General features: G+C 35.2%; 1 protein-coding gene and 1 pseudogene across 1 annotated transcript; one reads left to right on the top strand and one right to left on the bottom strand.

Annotated features, from left to right (window-relative positions):
• The first annotated feature begins 3,832 nt into the window (after positions 1-3,832).
• On the top strand, positions 3,833-4,831 carry LOC106826800 (olfactory receptor 9K2-like). The gene has a single exon (XM_014834302.3). It carries the CDS (start codon positions 3,890-3,892, stop codon positions 4,829-4,831), a length of 942 nt encoding a protein of 313 aa, XP_014689788.1. The 5' UTR covers positions 3,833-3,889.
• A 7,729-nt stretch (positions 4,832-12,560) lies between these two features.
• Positions 12,561-18,489, bottom strand: LOC106826790 (olfactory receptor 9K2-like; annotated as a pseudogene).
• Positions 18,490-19,114: the final 625 nt, after the last annotated feature.

Genomic DNA, 19,114 nt, shown 5'->3' on the forward strand with positions numbered 1-19,114 from the left:
CATTTGTTGGGTTTTGCCCCATATTGTGGTCATGCTATTCTGCTTTGTATTATCCATTATTATTGTGAAAATAAAGCTAAAGAATAAATATGGAGAGTTTTGGGTGAAAATGAAATTAACTTTATGACCAGGAACAAAAATTTCCCTATAACTTGTATTATGAAGGATAGTATTTCCTTTCATTACTACTTCTATTTGCTTACCACAGACTTTGTTGTCATGATAAATTGAAATGCTTTCATTTCAGTGAAGAAATTAATATTGAAAAATCCTTTTGGATCCTCCCAAAGATTCACACAGAAAAGAAAGAAAAAAATCTTACACATATTTTGACACCTATTAGGCTCTTTTTTCCTTTAACTTTTTCTTCTTTTTAATCTTGAATCCTATGGTCCTCATGGACTCTGGCCCTGGGGCCTAGATATCTTAATAAGTGACATGCTTCCTTCTCTCCCAGGAAGACTATCTCCCAGAAGGTGGGAAAAACCTCAATGCTGCAATTATGTGAAAGGATTATACTGTTTTGCCCAAACCAAAGCCATTGAGAATAATAGCTGCTGATATTTTGGCAGATTGTAGGGGATTCCAGATACCTCAGGGGCCTTACTAATACATTCAAGACAATCTACTTTCCTTCTTCAAAAGCATTCAAACATCCAAAAATGCGGGAGAGAGAATATTCTGAAGACTGATTCCTCAGGTTCATTTTACTTTACCATAGAATATAACTCCTGGAATTATTTCAATTTTAGCAGAGCATCATTTAGAAAATTCACCTTGCCTCTCCTGCATGAAGGACTACAGAATTTATCAAGAAATCAACTACTGAAAAAACAAGGACAGTTGGTCTAGTACAGCAGTAAGGAAAATGAAGTCAAATTTCTCTATGGAAGGAATCCACAACCGAGATAATGAACATGCATTTGTAAATTTTGAGGGGAGAAGGGTTCTTTTTATCTTGATGTGATGATTTTTCAGTACTTGTAGTTGTAACATAGACATTAATTACATTTATGTTTACCCTTTCTAGAATTAAAACAACAAGAAGAAGATACCATCAAATTCTGCTGCTTCATTTTACAGAACCTGACAAATTACCAAACAATACAAGGTAGAAGTAATTTTTAAAATATGTGAGTTTTTGACTGATAACACGTCACAAACTGACTACTTATTTGTTGGCTACTCTGGGGAAAACTCCCTTTTCTGGGTATAAACGCCTTCAATCATAAACTTTAATATTAGAATGATTTTAATAGGAATAAATCTCAAAAATTAAAATAGTCTGTGTCCTTGCTCCTGTGAGACTAAATATAATATAAATAATATGTAAATTATGAATAAGATATATCACATTTCAAAAAATGTTTCATGACTACCTCAGGCTCTCTTTTCACTGCTTCAATATCTTACATATCCCCAGAATCTAAGTATAATCTATTTGAAATTTTCCTCCTTTATAATACAATTATTTGCATATTTAATTTTTTGTGTAGCTGATGACTAAAAGAAATATAAAAATAATACACCATGCCATTTTCCTATTAGTCATCATTTTCTCAGTGAAAATGTTAAACTTCCTTCAGATTTCTTTATTCTTTCTAAACTTTTACGGTTTATCTGATACCTCCCCTCAACTTAGAATGGTTTATCCCAAAAAAGCCATATATATATATATATATATTATCAATTTTCAACCTAATTACTACTGATGATTTTGGTGTGCATTGTGGGATTGAGCACAGAAAGATAAATAAAAATAATAATGGCTAATGTTTATTGAGTACTTACTCTGCCATAAAAGGTGCTGAGTGATTCACATGTATTATCTCCTTGTCTACCCCTAAGAAAACTTTGAAGGTTGTATTATTTTTATTCCTCCTTTATATGAGGATACAGTGGTATAGTAACTTGCCAAAAGTTACATGAGTAACTAAGTAATTAACATAATAGAGTGATAAAAGTAAGTTACATAAGTAACTTGTCCAAGATTAAGTTAGAAATTGAGAGAAACAGCACTGGAACATTTCTCTGTTGAAAGCTAAACCCATGCTAACCACTGCAGTATTACAGAGTTTTGATGTTTTTCTCTGATTCTGCATGCTCAATTATCATTCAACTTTTACCTATATGATAAATATATATTGATTAATTGAAATTTGCCAGACATAGAATGTTCTGGTGACAATGTATGGAGGGCAAGTTGAAGTTTTGATCTTAAGGAAGCTATTGCAAAGTGAGGAATAGTTAATATTTAATATAAAATATGGTGATAATAGCTACTATCCTTGGGAGAATGATGTATGCGATATTTTAACCCAAGTTGAAGAATTGGGGAATTTATTTTGAAGATAAGGCACTTTACTGAACTCTGAAGTGTGAGTAGAAGTAAGTCAGGTAAAGGAACAGGAAGGGCTCCTTATCAAAGGTGGTATCAGGCAGTGATCAGGTGCATGGATTCTGGAGCCATGTTTCTTGGCTTCAAATTCAGATTCTGACCCTAATAGGTAGCTTTCAACAGGCTTGATTTCTCTGTACCTAAGTTTCCTCATCTGTAAACTGGGGAATATTGGTACTCACCTCATAGTATTGTTGTATGGATTAAGTGAGCAACTATGAAAGCATTGAGAAAAGTGTCTGGCATATAAAAAGCACCACATAAATGTCTGCTATTATAGACCAGGCACAATTGCGCATACAAAGCCCTAAGGGGAGAGAAAGAGAGACCATATTCTTAACATGAGGAGTTCAAAATCCTAGTTGAGCTGTCCAGTAAACAAATTAATGATGACTATGAAAGTAACATCCAGGGTAAATAAGAATGCAAGCAACAATTCCTTCATATGTATCTTGTGTTTGGTATCCATTTCTAAAATAGTTCTTTTATCTAAACTACCTGTAGGCCTCTTCTTAAACAACTAAGAGCTATGGACTGAGGAAATGAGGGAAATTATCGTTATGAAAGGGCTTTGGAGGCCATAGTCTGGGAGAGAAATTCTAGCATGTGAGTGCTAATTATTTTTGTGTTTGGTGGTGCACAACTTTTATCTTAGTTAGTATATACTCTACATCAGAATCCAAAGTTTCCATTACCCAGAAAAAGTAATTGCACCTCTTAAGCATTTTTTTTTTTTGAGGAAGATTAGCCCTGAGCTAACATCTGCTGCCAATCTTCCTCTTTTTGCTGAGGAAGACTGGCCCTGAGCTAGCATCCGTGTCAATCTTCCTCTACTTTATATGTGGGACGCCTACCACAGCATGGCTTGACGAGCGGTGCCATGTCCGCACCCAGGATCTGAACCATCAAACCCTGGGCCACCGAAGCAGAATGTGTGCACTTAACTGCTGTGCCACCAGGCCGGCCCTTAAGTAGTTTTTAAATTTAGTCATTTTCTTTATATCTGCTTGAGCTCTAACTCAAGCCCTCAAAGTTAAGTTTTCCTAAACTAGACTACTGAAGCCCCCTCTATCTCCAAACCCAGACATTGAAATTGCTTCCTATATGTCATTTATTAAATTATTTGTGCTCTGTTCCAATGACTGCTTAATGACATTCAATTTAGTGCATAAATCATAAGTCAGAAATGCATAAAGAAGTGACACTTGCAAATGTGAAAGGCGTTTGAGTGGAAAGGCATTGCAGTAGACCCAGAGGAAAAAGATCTAATTCCACCACTTGGAGGAATTATGGCATTAAACTGAACATTTGATTCATCATCATTTGGAATTGGCTTAATTTTAAGTTACAATGATTTTATAAGGTTAAAATGAATAATGATTATAGACTAGCTTTGTAAATTCTAATATTGTAAGAAATTATTTGTAGCTAGGATCCAAGGCAAGAGTACATTTGTTAATTTTGCCTTGTGCCTCTCAGCAGGTTTCTGCCATGGGTGACAGGGGAACAAGCAATCACTCAGAACTGACTGACTTCATTCTTGTAGGCTTCAGGGTCCGTCCTGAGCTGCACATCCTTCTCTTCCTACTAATTCTGCTCGTCTATGCCATGGTCCTTCTAGGAAATGTTGGGATGATGGCCATTATCATGACTGATCCCCGGCTGAACACACCGATGTATTTCTTCCTAGGCAACCTCTCCTTCGTTGATCTCTCCTATTCATCTGTTATTGCACCCAAGGCTATGGTCAACTTCTGGTCTGAGAGCAAGTCCATCACCTTTGCAGGATGTGTGACTCAGTTCTTTCTCTTTACAGTCTTCATTGTGACTGAGGGATTTCTCCTGGCAGCCATGGCTTATGACCGCTTCATTGCCATCTGCAACCCACTTCTTTACTCTGTTCAGATGTCAGCACATCTCTGCTCTCAGTTGGTGGCTGGTTCCTATTTTTGTGGCTGCATCACTGCAGTTCTTCTGAACAGCATGACGTTTACTTTATCCTTTTGTGCTTCTCGGGTCATCAACCACTTTTACTGTGATTACCGTCCACTTCAGAGGATCTCTTGTTCTGATCTCTATGTTTATAAGGTTGTTTCTTTTTTCTTATGTGGCATTACTATTTTGCCTACTGTGATTGTCATTATTGTGTCCTATATGTATATTGTGTCCACAGTTCTAAAGATACGCTCCTTTGAGGGACGTAAGAAAGCCTTCTCCACTTGCAGCTCTCACCTAGGAGTCGTGAGTGTGCTGTATGGAGCTGTCTTTTTTATGTATCTCACTCCTGACAGATTTCCTGAGCTGAGTAAGGTGGCCTCCTTATGTTACACCTTAGTCACTCCCATGTTGAATCCTTTGATTTACTCTCTGAGAAACAAAGATGTCAAAGAGGCTCTAAAAAAACTTCTAGAGAAGAAAAATACAATTCTTTGATTATTATTTCTCTTCCACCAAAGGTGTTGTGGCAGTTTATTTCATACTCCTTGAGGCCATTAATGAAAGTTATTCCCCTGAGTATCAGAAAAATATTATCAGAAGCTTTTTCAAGGTGATTTTACTTTCCCATATGTTACTTTTTTCCCCCTCTGAGACATTGTTAATTCTTAACATCCTGGATATTGGAGATGTCCTGGACATTAGAGAAGTATATTTTGAGATTGAACCCTCCCATTGATCTCAACATTTTATTTCATGGAATTTATGTTCATTTATTTTTATGGCATATTGTTGAACATTATTTTTATGTTTTATTGTAGTGCTTAAACAATATTTTGTCTGGTGTTTGTCTCTGGAATTGCTTCTCCCTTACACACAATCATTGATAATTGACAATAATGCCCAATTGATTTGTTTAAACAAAACAATTCCCAATTTTGTAACCAATTTCTTTACCATGTAAAATGGTTATTAAATTTTTACTTTGAATCAAGGATTTTATATGTGTATATTGATAGGAATTCATGATATGAAGAAACAAACAATACTTAATCTTTATATATTAACTTGGAAAACTGTACACTGAGTGTGTCAGACATTGTGGGGTGCTCTGAGGCTCTACTAGTTGCTGAAACCTAATATAAAGAACCAAAGTGGGAGACAAATATATGTAAACATTTTTAAGCATCGTTTCCTCAATTTGGATTTTCATAATTTTTTCCTTTGCTAATTATTGTGAGAAATATATAATAAAGGTATAAAAATAAGCATGTCATCAAAGTAGAGTGTTATCCAAAATTTGCTGATCTTTGCCTCTGAATATTTATTTATGTGATTAATTTTGACTACTTGTTTAATATGTTCTAGGCTTGTGGTAGGCTCAGGTATAAATAACCTCATTCTTTAGGGAGCTTACAATTTAGTATAAGAGTCACATCTTTGGACAGACAATTAAAATCCAGAGATGTGTATGCCAAGGACCAACTCAGAGACTGCAAGATGGAGTGACTGGGAGCGGGTAGTCGGTAGTCAGGGAAAATCTTCAGGGCTACGTGGAAGATCTATTTAAAGGGAATTAGATCTGAGTCAGGGAAAATGCTGTATCAGTTGATGTTATTGATGTTATTGAAGTATGCCAATGTAAATGAAAAAAGGCTGATTTCAAAAACTATGGGGAAAATACACAGAACATATTAACTGATTAGTATATTCCAAGGAGGAGAGTTTCACCATTTTTTAACTTGAATGATGTGCATGGTGATGGTACAAACAGATTAACAGTACAGGTGCTCTAGCAAACTAGGAAGAGAGGAGAATTTCCTCAATTTGAAACAGAAAATTCACAAAAATCTATAGGGAAGATCATATTTAATGGTGAGAAACTAGAAGCTTTCCTGCTAAGATCAGGAACAAGGCAAGGATGTCCCCCCTCGCCACACCTTTTCAACATCCTATTGGAAGTCTTAGCTAACGAAATAGACAAGAAAAGGAAATGAAAGTGATATGGGCTGAATTAAGAGTTGCAAAATTCATATGTTGAAGCCCTAGCCCCCCAGTACTTCAGTATGTGATTGCAGTCATATTTGGAGACAGGGCCTTCAAAGAAGTAATTAAAATAAGCTGTATGGCGGGCTGTAATACACTTTGATTGGTGTCTTTATAAGGAAAGGAGATTATGACAAACAGAGAGACACCAGGGGTGCACGTGCACTGAGGGACAACCATGTGAAGTGGGAGCTGGAGGGTGGCCACCTGAAGACAAGAAATGAGGCCTCAGGGGAAACCAGATCCAATGGCAGCTTGATCTTGGACTTCCAGTCTCTACAACTGTGAGAAAATAAATTTGTTTTTTAAGATACCCAGTCTGTGGTATGTTCTGATGGCAGCCCTAGCAAAATTATACAGAGGATATACAGAATGGGAAGGAAGACAAAAAAACCGTCCTTGTTCAGAGATGACATGAATGTGTATGTAGAAAATCTGAAAGAATTGACAAAAACACTCCTGAAACTAATACAAGATTATAGGAAGATGCAGGATACATGGTTAATACACAAAAGTCAGTCACTTTCCTTATACCAGCAATGAACAAGTGGAATTTAAAATTAAAAACAGAATACCATTTATGTTAGCACACCCACCCCCAAATTGAAATACTTCTATATAATTCTCAGAAAACACGTGCAAAATCCGTGCGAGTAAAACTATAAAACTTTAATGGAGGAAATCGAAGAATCTAAATAAATGGAAAGATAGTCTATATTTATGGAGAGAAAGACTCAATATTGTCAGGATATCACTTCTTCTCATTTTGATCTATGAATTTAATGCAATCCCAATCAAAATCCCAGCAAGTTATTTTGTGGATATGAAGAATCTTTAGATATTGAATGTAAAGTTTATGTGGAGAGGCAAAATACACAACACAGCAAACACAGTATTGAAGGAGTTGAACAGAATCAGAGCTCTGACTCTACACAACTTCAAGACTGAGCACAGCTACAGTAATCAAGACAGTGTGGTATTGGTGACAGAATAGAAAACAAATCAATGGCACAGAATGGAGAGACTAGAGACAGAGTTACATCAGTATAGTCAACTGACCTTTGACAAAGGAGCAAAGGTAATTCAGGGGATAAAGATAGTCTTTTCAACAAATGGTGTTGGAACAAGTGGACATCCACATGCAAAAATATGAACCTGCATATAAACCTTACACCAGTCACAAATATAAACTCAAGTGGATCACAGACTTATGTGTAAAAGATAAAACTATGAAACTCCTAGAAGATACCACAGAAGAAATCTAGATGATCAAGGGTGTGGCAATGCCTTTTTAAATACAACAGCAAAGGCACAATCCAGGAAAGACGTGTATTACTCTACAGTCTGATCCAATTAAATTTGGTCCCTTTTGCAAGGTTAGTCTTTAAGACCAGTCATTGTGATTTGTTCTAGCTCTGGAAGGGCACTTATTAGCTGTCTGCTTCCCCAGTTGACTCTGGTAATCTTCCAATTGATTGACAGTTAGCTTTTGCTCTCATGAAGCTACCAACCTCCTCTTAATTGCTTACCACCAAATATTTTTCATGTTTGTGAGTTCACTTATGCTTAAACTTTTCCAAACTTGTTCCAAATAAAGTCAATTCACTTGAGGATAGCTTTGGAGCCTTCTGGTGTAATGGCCTGCTTTTCATTGTAGGTAAAACCTGTGTTCAACTTTTCTGGAACTGGAGCAGGAACAGTGGCCCAGTTCTCACAGAGTGACACCCCTGCTTTATGATCAGATTTCTTGGTGAGATCTGTAGCTTACGTTCTTCTAAGCTTGTCTCTCTTGGCATAGAACATCTATCTTTTGAACTGTGGAAACTGAAATGGGGGCCCTGTTATTCTTGGCCTATCGTGCCTGGGCTAAAACTTCTACACTAGGAATGGACTGGGTAGAGGAAGAGAACTCCAGACATTTTATCAGCTCTTGATGGAGCTGCAACATGAATAGAGACTCTGCAACATGGGGCTGGAGCAGATAAGAAATGTCTGCTACTCTCAAGGAGATATGGTAGCTTTGACTGGGATCTGAGGGACGAGGAATCCTTGTATTCTTGTCTGCATTTGCCTGAACAAGTGAACTTTCTATCGTAGTGGGCTGAGAGAGGGGAGGAGTGGTGTGGACCCTGACTCAAATACATATATGTGGACGGACATATCAGCTTTATTCACAATATCTAAGAACTGAAAACACCTCAACTGAGCATGAATTTAAGAGTTCATAAACAAAATTTGGTATATGTATACAGTGGAAAATGGAATCCTACCCAGGAATAAAAAGAATGAATTACTTATACACATGACAAAATGAATAAGTCTCAAGATAATTTTTCTCAGTGTAAGAAGCCTGACAGAAAAGAGTGCATACTGTGTGTGTGTGTGCTTGTATAAATAATATGCAAAAGAAATCAGATCACTGGTTACCTGGGAATGGAATTAGAAGGAGGTGTGGACTAAAAAGGGGCGTGACAAATTTTTTGAGTTAATGGAAATGTTCTATAACTTGATGTGGTGATGATTTCACTCAGGTATAAACCCTCAAAACTCACAGAACTGTACACTGTGAATGAATACAATTTATTTCACACTAATTGTCCCTCAAGAAAGTACGTGAGAAAAAATAATCAGCAGAGCTGCCTTTATAGATCCAACCATTTGCGTTTTAGAGCAATGACCTAGAAATGTCTTTTTTAGGATGGAAGATTTAGTTTGGCCTAAAAACCAGGAAACTATGAAGGCAATATAAGATACTTGTATAAAAATATTAACGTTAAGCAGGCTAAAACTTTGTTGTTAGTGTAGCAGCAGGTGGGTGAGAATTCACCAAAATAACACTATCATTTAAATTAAGAAAACTTAGTAGTAATTGACACTAACATCAGCTATAATTATAAATTTAATGGAAAGTCACTAGATGAGCTTGAAGAAGTTCCTTATGTCCACCGTGTTTTAAATAAGAATGTTATTTAGCTACTAACAATGATGTTTTGAAAAATAACTGGTGACCTGCAACTAAGATATACAACTGTGTACGGGGGTGTTTGGGGAGATAAAGCAGAGAAAAAAAAAAAGAGATTGGCAACAGTTGTTAGCCCAGGTGCCAATCTTTAAAAAAAAAAAAAAAGAAAAGAAAAATAACTGGTAATTCCCAAATAAAAAAATTAGCTAGAATTCTTAAAATGATTTTGTACATGATGTACTACAACTTTGATTATATTATAAACAGTCTTATACTGCATGTATCATACTTAGATAATTATATATACATATATGTATATATGCATTTATGTATATGTTTTGATTAATTTACATTAACATGCTCGTTATTATTTTTCAATCTCATTCCTGCTTTCAGAGGTTACTCTCTTTAGCATATCCACCCTCCTTGAGTCAAAAGTATAATGAGAAGAGTTAGTTCCACACAGGAGTGTGAACAGAATATACCTGAATTTAATTCATGTAGCAAAGACAGCAATTACGTGACCTCAGGAAAGAAAGTTAAAAAGTCAGCATTGAAAACTTATGATGCATATCCTCTTATGGTGAGGTATGTTAGCCTTTACCTCAGTCTGAAGATACTTTCCTGAGTCAACTGGCTGACACTGGACCCTTGGAGATGATTCAATCAGTGATCATTCTTGGTATTTTACTCAAAGATATCCTGGGGTGTGTGTGTGTCAGAGAGAGAGAGAGAGAGAGAGAGAGAGAGAGACTATGATTATGTTTGCATTTATGTGTATGTGTGGAATCTGATGGAGATGGGGAGTTGCGTTGACATGGTGAATATAGAGGAACATTCTCCTCCCTTGACAGTCAACACTATAGTTAGGATTTCTTTCTCAGTTTAACATAAGATTATTAATATCCACTGGACAAAGACCCTGTTCCTGGGCCTTACATAGGCTGGAATTACAAAGAATCAGGATCCTCTTTCATTGCAGGCTTGTCCCATTACAGGACTCCGAGTGCTGCCTGAAGGATTCTGTATTGTACTCCCAGAAGAGGGTTAGCAAAATGTTCCTCTTTCAACCTAAATGTCTTTCTGCTTCATCTCGGGAGAGAGGCAAGACTCCACCTTAGCACAGTGATCACTTACCTGAAAATCGCCACAAGGTTTTTCTATCTGGTGAGTCCCCTATTTTCCTCAGTAATCCATAACTTAACAAACGTGAGTGAAACAGGAAACGTTGTTAAGGTGTAAGAGAGCACTCTTAAAGAAAGACATGAGAAGAAAGATAAATAGATATAGTATTCGATGATAAGATAATATTTTGCATCTAATTGGGGGCTCTGTTCATTTTTTTGCCATTTTTAAATCTTTTTTATTAGTTTTTAGCAGAAAGAAAGGTAAAGACTGAAATAACTAAGATTTTCTCAGGCCCTGTCTTAGGAAATTAAAACAGGTCATCTTGGAGAATTGGGGATGGTCCATGTTAGAGAGTCAGGGAAAGGGGCAGAGAAAATGATCGTTTTTTCTCTCTTGGACTTATGATGTAGTTTTGAGGGCATGAGGAAAGAACAAATCTGGCAGCCATTAAATATATGGATTTAACAAATTTATAAATAATTTATATAATTTAATCTTTCAAATAATTCTAAATGTAGACGCTATTATGTATACCATTTTACATGAGGAAATGAAAGTGCAGAAATATTAGGTAACTTTCCCAAAGCTACAGAGGCAAAAACAGAATTTGAAAGCTCAGTCTGACTCCTGAGTTTATTTTCTGAACTCTTAAGTTAAGGATTAACTCTTATTACTCATATTTTTTTCTCATTTTATGAGGTAGCATTTCTTCAGTCATAGAAGCTCGAACATTAGAAGTCATTATACACTTCTACCTCATTCTCATTTAATCAACCATTGATCAATATTTGGCTTAGTTTACCTGTCATTTTAAACAGTCCCTCCCTTCACTGTCTCTATAATACCGCTCTTGTTCAAGCCACCCTAAGTTCTTAGTTGGACGACCACACACTTTCTGTGACTCCCATCTTCTCTCTGTGAATATTTATCTTCCACAAAGCTACCAGTGTGATTTTTGTGAAATGAACACAATACCACCTTTCTTAAAAATCCCCAATGCTTAACCTCTGCCTACAGAATTAAGATCATCTTCCTTGGTTTGTCATAAAGATCTGCATGATTTCCATGAACTTCCTTTGAAGTCTAATCTCTCACTCCCTGCCTTATGCATAAAAAATCACTTATTAAACTTCATGCAGTTCACCATATAGTTATCTATTTCCCTTTGCACAGAAACCTGTCACTTTCACTTGCTCAATTGTATTTACTTTTTGAAATGTCCTTAGGAAATTTGCCCTGACCATTAAGACCACTCCCCTCTAGAGTCTCCACTCCCTTTGTTTTTTCTATACATGTCTTTTCACCGGGTTTACCAAGTGGCAGTTTAGTTCTCTATACAACAATTTTCCCCTCAATGATTGTGACGTTAAGTATAGAAATTATTTATTCCTAGGGATGTTCATAGGGCAAAGAGTGAATCAAAATTCACTATCAAACTGATGAATTGATTCTCACAAAGACATATATAAGAAATAATGAATTATGTTTACTTTTGGTTCATTTTCATTAAAGTTTTCTTGTGAAAAGGGTGAATTTTCAAGAATAACTTATCCAAGCCAGAGAAACCATGAAAGAAATGTGTCTGTCATTTAGCCTCTGGACAACTAAGTGTGACTCACATGTCATTCTTAAGACTCTGTGCACTGGAGAGTATCTGGTTCTTGAACTAAGCACTCAAAAAGGTTTCTTTAGTAAATGTGATATTTTTGTCTGTCTGCTTATCACATCAATCAGATTTTGTTATCTCTACCAATTATAAGCATATCCACATAACGTCTGTTGCTGATTCAAGATAAATAATACATTCCCAAATATCATCTTCAGAGAGCCAGCAAAAAACTAGGAATATATTTTCCATAAAGACAAATGACATGTCAATCATTATATTTATCCAAAATGAAGATGAAGTATGGAGAAAGCCATTCCACTTCAAGACCAACAGCCAGGCAAAATGTAATCCAAAGATATTGTTCAACTGTAATTACATAGAATTTAAATAATAAACTCACTAAGATTAAATATTCCTAAAGTTAATGGTGTTTTTTTTGCATCGGTGCCTCTCCAAATTGTCATAATGTCCATGCCTTTGTCTTACATCAATGTTACAATAGAATTAAAAAATAAGTATTTTTTTCTGCAGGATCTTCTCAGAGCTTCTTTGATGTCTTTGTTTCTCAGAGAGTAAATGAAAGGAATCAACATGGCTGTGACTAAGTTGTAACATAAGGAGGTCACTTTATGCAAGTGGAAAAGGCTTTCTTATGTCCCTCAATGGAGAGTATCTTTAGAACTGTGGACGCAATATACATATAGGACACAATAATGACAATTATTGTAGGCAAAATAATAATGCTGTACGAGAAAAAAGAAACCATCTTTTGAATCTAGAGATCAGAACAAGAAACTCTCTGAACTGGACGGTAATCACAGTAAAAGTGGTTGATGGTCCAAGAAGCACAAAAAGATCAAATAAATGTCATGCTTGTCTGAAGAACTGAGCTGATGCAGGCACAAAAATAAAAACCAGTCACCAACTGCGTGCAGAGACGTACTGACATTGGGTTGCAGATGGCAATGAAGCAGTCATAAGCCATCGCTGCCTGGAGAAATGTCTCAGTCATAACGAAGAGGATAACGAGGAAGAGCTGGGTCACACAGCCTGCAGAGGAGATGGACTTGCTCTCAGACCAGAAGTTGATCATAGCCTTGGGTGCAATAACAGATGAATAGGAGAGGTCAATGAAGGAGAGGTTGCCTAGGAAGAAATACATTGGTGTGTTCAGCCGGGGATCAGTCATTATAATGACCATCATCCCAACATTCCCCAGAAGAATCATGGCATATACAAGCAGAAATAGCAGAAAAGAGGAAGATATGGAGCTCTGGGCAGACCCTGAAGCCTACAAGAACGAAGTCAGTGACTTCTGAGTGATTGCTTATTCTTCTTGCACCCACGGTAGAAACATGCTGAGAGGCGCAGGGCGAATAAAGGAACTCTCGGCTTTTATTCTAGTGACATACATGCTCTCTTAAATGCAGAAATAAATTATTTACAGCTTACTATTCTGTATAAAACAATTTTAATGTCATGAAGAATCAAGAATTTGGATTAGATGACACTAGGCTTCTGAGATTGCTCTTCTATTAAGTAGTAAAAGAAGTTATTTGGTTATTGTATTTCATTCATACATTTGCAGGGAGTTCAGCAAGAATGTGGCATATTTTATTGTCTAATCTTACTCCCTGTCTGAATTTTTATTCTCAATATATTTATAGTTAAAGAATTATCTTTACCTAAAAGACGTATTTCATATAATCTAAAATAGAAGTATTACATATAATCTCTGTTATAGTGTTTGTAGCAATTATGTTAGCTAAGCCAGTGTTCGAATCATCACATGACAGTAATATATATGTTCAAAAATATTTTTACCTTATTTTACCTCAATCTATATAGTGCCCATTACTACTGTAGCCATCTTTTAACATAGAATAAAATTAGATATGTTATTATGTTAAAATCAATAACATCAAAATCAGTAAGCATGAATAAAATAAAGTTGTCTAAAGCCATTTCCAAATATATGTTCATTTTCTTAGATCAAAACCATTCTGCCAAATAAATACATTTCTTATTTTTTTTCTTCTTCTTCTCCCCAAAGGCCCCAGTACATAGTTGCATATTCTAGTTGTAGATCCCTCTGGTTGTGCCATGTGGGACGCCGACTCAGCATGACTTAGTGAGCAGTGCCATGCCCTCACATAGATTGTGAACTGGCGAAACCCTGGGCTGCCAAAGCAGAGCACGCAAACCTAACCACTCAGCCGCTGGGCTGGCCTCCCCAAATAAATGCATTTCTATTTCCTCATTACAAATATTTCATTTTCATTAGAAGTTGCTTAATTAAAAATGCCATAATCATTTAGCCCTTTTTTTTAAGCAAAGAGAAGCCGGTGAACATTCCACTCCTGACACTACAATAAATGACGTTCAACCAAAGCTGCGTCAATTCCAGGGAACTCACTCTTCAGTCAGGACAAGGAATGTGTCTATAGATCTATATCTATATCTATATCTATATCTATATATCTTTCTCTCTCTATATATAAAGAGATTTCCTTTCCTGAAATCTCGATAGGTTATATATCTTAAAATAAGGATAACCATGGATCTTTAAGGAGCAGAGCAGCCTTGTATCTTCCAGAGTCCATGATCATCTGGGATACTATCAACAGTGGTTGTGATGGCCTTAGTTATTTTTATTCCTGTGAAAACTTTTTTCAGGATATTTCAGCACTGAGGTTTTGCTCATCCTCTGTCATGAATTCCTCTGGGAGAAGAGTAATCATAAAGCCAATTATGGAGACGTAAGTGCAGGCTCCGGGGCTGTTGTCCATGAGGACTGTGGGAACCTCGTATATAGACAAATAGTCTAAAAATAGTCCAAATATGAAAATCTTTTTCTTCTCTGCTTATGTGTATCTTTTGGGAAGTTTCTCTGGACTTTATTTTCTTCCTTGACAACGAAAAGCTTCCTGATAATTACCACAGCAGACGTATTGATAGGCATAGAGAAACAGATTGAAAAGTTTGTACACAATGAGAAAAGTTTAGATAACAATATTTTATATTATGTAGTAAATTACATTTACTCTGATTTAAAAAAGATAAAAATTCACCCCAAATTATGATTTATCTGTATTTCTTGATGCAGACATATTTCATAATATAAAAAATGCCCTCTGAGTCACAAACTCAAAGTCAGATAATGTTTTGCTAATTCTATGCTTTCTTATAGTTTAACACTAAACTGTTAGGAAATGTAATGGAAGAAATAAAAGCATTCAGTAAAATTTTTAAAAATACTAAGTAAAAATATTTATGAGATCAATACCTATATTTAAAAATTCATTAAAACTACTATGAGACTTAAAGACTACATTTAAATCAGAGATATAATACCTTATTTAATGAGCCTAATATTACAGGGATGTCATTTTTACTTCAATGTTTCCATCAGTTAATTTTAATCCTCTTTTTAGAAATTCCCTCTTTTAATTAATTATTTCTAGAATTTTTCTGGAATAGTGTAGAGATAGCAAGGTGATATGGGGTCAGAGCTTCTCCTTATTATAATACGGAATATTATAATACAGTACTAACACTATAATACAATGCTAATACTAACACAGTATTAGTAAAAGTTTGGTCAGTGTAGGAAGAGAAAGCAGTCTAGATATTTTAAACCAGAAATCATTTACTAATGTGAATTGAGGCCTGTCAAATTTGGAAAGGCTGGAGGAACTTCTGGGTGACACTCTTGCAATGACCCTTGGGGCAATGTTGGATTAATTCACAAAGGGGGCTAGTATTGGAGGTATGATTTCAAAACACAGCACCGTAACTCTGCTCCAGGGATCAGATACATAGAAAAGAAAGTCCCTACTTTCTCATTCATCAAACAGCTTTTCTAGAAAGCTGGAGACTCATCAACGCTGCGGGAAACCCACCTATTTCCACAACTGTCCTCACTGGTGGAATAAGTCGAAAGGAGCAGAATGTTGATCCCCTCCCAAAATATGAGTTTGCATATTTTGTTTGGTCATAAGTAGACACCTGGTTGGTAGAAAAAAATTGGTGTCAAGAACTCTAGTAGCAGGAGACATTTTAACTTTCCAACATCTCCAACTAGAAAGCATGTGGGGTGGAACTTGTGTTTCTAATCTAGAAAATGTACCAATGTCTAATATACTTTTTTTCATCTTTAAACTTTCCACAATATCATTAGCAATAAAAACACACTTCTGCTTAAAATACATAAGAAACTCTTACTGGCTTTCACAATAGATGGGTCATTGAGAAACTCCACAAATTCAAAGATTGAAATCTAGATTTATTAGATAAATTTGATAAATCTAGATAAATTAGATAACTAGAAACTCCATGGACTTGGACCTTAAAATTAACACTTCCTAAAAATCCATGGATAAAAGAAACCAGACTAAATTATAATAAATTATGATATATCTAAACTTCTGGAATGCAGAAAAAGTAGTACTTAGACAGATATACAGAGCCTTATAGGTAAATAGTATAAAGAAGAAAAGCAGGAACATCAATAGACTAATTTATCTTAATAATGTGAAATAGAATACTCAAGTCAAAACAAAAAATAAAAGTAGGTAGATAATATAGATAAAAAATTAGTTAAATAGAAAAAATGTGAATAATATAGAAAAATCACATAGCTTAACATAGATTCTTTGAACAATTAGTAAGACTCTAGTAGGAAAGATTAGTAAAACCCTAGCCAACTTAACAAAAGTGAACCAGCAACATTAAATCACAAGCGTCAGGAATGAAAAATGGGATATCACTGTAGATCCTACTGATATTAACAAAAAGAATGTAGTAAACTATATTTCTACCAAATATTGATGATTTTTAAAAATAAGATTATTTTAAATAGAACAAAATTATATATAAAAAGAAATATAAATTTTAAAATATCTATTAAAGAAATTAAATTTTTATTAATAGTCTTCCAAAGAAGAATAGTCCTTGCCTAGATAGCTTCACTAGTGTTTATTTCCAGATGTTTAAGAAAGAAGTAAGACTATTCTTACATAAACTCTTTGAGGAATAGTCATAAAGTAAATAATTCTGACTATATTTATGAGTCCACCATCAGTCTCATATACACATTAAAATAAAAAAATACATAAATCTAATTTAACTTAAAAAGTTCTGAGCAGAATATTAAGAAATAAAACACTTCAATACAAAAGGAATAATAAAATCTCACTGAAGAGTGTGTTTGTACTACAAATGTAAAGGTCATTAAATATTTAAAAAGTAATGAATTTAAGACGTTTCCACATCTTCTCATGAAAGAATAACTACCACAACATTTACCTTCCATAACAAAAAGCTAAACTCTGGAGAAAATATATGAACCAACTATTTTCAGATATTGGACAAAAGGCAGAGAATAACTGTAATTCTCTAGAAAAAGGAAATAAATCAAGAAGAAAAGATTTTAAACTTGAATACATAGCAATTCAAACAAATCAAACATTAGCATAGAGCTAAAAAGGAAAAACTGAACCGACATTCAGCGAGAACTGAGAAAATATTACAAATGTGACTGGAAGAATAGGGGCCAGAAAAATGTTAGAAACTATAATGGTCAAATTTGTTTTCAAAGTTGATGATGACAATCAACTCACAGATGCAAGAAAATGCACAAAATCAAAGCAGGATAAACAGAAAGAAAACCACATGAAGACGTAACAGAATAAAATTTCTAAAAATGAGTAAAAAAGACATTGGTGAAATAGCTGAGGGAAAAAGAGGCATTATAGACAAGCAAATACAAGTCAGAGCATCGAATTTTTGTCAGAAATATCTCAAACCAGAAGACAATGTCACAACGTCTTTAAACTGCTTACAGATAGTAGAGGAGACCAAATCAAAATGTCATATCCAGGAAAATGTACTTCAGAACTGGAGGCAAAATAAGGAAATTTTCGGATAAAGGAAAATTAAGAGAATGCATTATGCCAAATTTGCACTATAAGAAATGCCAAAGACAGTTTTTGTGGCTAAAAGGACATATTGTCAATCTAAACTAGGATCTCTAGGAAATTCTGAAATGCACAGAACACGACTGTGGAAAATTTTGAAAAATTTCATGTAAGATCTTTTCTTTCCCAAAATGTTAGCTGAGGAATCTTTGTACCTTCTAGAGGAGTGGTCATCCAACTATAGCCTGTGGGCCAAATCCAGTTGCACTCATTCAATGACTTATTGTCTACGGTTCTCTCACATGACAGTGGCAGAACTGAGGAGGTAAGAAGAGACAGAATTTCTTGCTCTTTCAACATGCTTTTTAGAGTGTCTCTCTGTTTGGTTCCAGCACCTACTGGGCACTATTGTTCTCACCATAGTTCTCACTCTTGAAGAAACTCCCAACTTCTGTGATCTTTTAACACCATCTCTCTTGTGCCCTGCAATCATAGATGCAGTATGACTCCTGCTCTTATTCTCTATATTACTTCAACATCCCGTTTCTTCAACTCTTCCATTAACTGTTTAGCTTATTCTCTGTATTAATTTTCCTCTGATTAATACAGGCATGATGCATTTACAGGAGAGAGAAAAAATGTGTTTCTAGGAGTAAGGGTTGTAATCCATTCAAAGGAAATATTGTGAATTTGTCTCTCTGTAAGTCATGAAAATAAAAGAAGAATCAAGACCAAGAACTTGATCTTCTCCTCCAAATGTGTTTTTTTATTACTTTGTCCTATAAGTACAAGTTTATTTCTTATGGCCCCTAAAAACCCCTTCTAACTTTCTAAAGATCTGGTAAGTTTACTAATTAATAATTTATTCTCTCTTTTTTTTTTTTGCATTATGATTCAAAATACATTACTGGTGAGAGGGACCTTTAGTCCCTGGTGATTATCTTGCAGAGGGAATACCCACTACCCTGGTTTCCCTCCCCATGAGAGAATTTTTCTCAGGATCCATCTTAGGTCTACTTGTTGGTTTAATCAATGAAAAGTACAGTAAACTAAGAGAGAGAGAGAAGCTACAATTTTTGCTAGAACTTGTTCATCTCAGCAATTTGAGTCATGATGTG

The sequence above is a fragment of the Equus asinus genome, chromosome 22, assembly GCF_041296235.1.
Source record: "Equus asinus isolate D_3611 breed Donkey chromosome 22, EquAss-T2T_v2, whole genome shotgun sequence".
NCBI classification, from domain to species: Eukaryota; Metazoa; Chordata; class Mammalia; order Perissodactyla; family Equidae; genus Equus; species Equus asinus.

Excerpts from the sequence above, each read along its gene's own strand:
- LOC106826800 (XM_014834302.3), top strand. The coding sequence starts at position 3,890 with ATGGGTGACAGGGGAACAAGCAATCACTCAGAACTGACTGACTTCATT.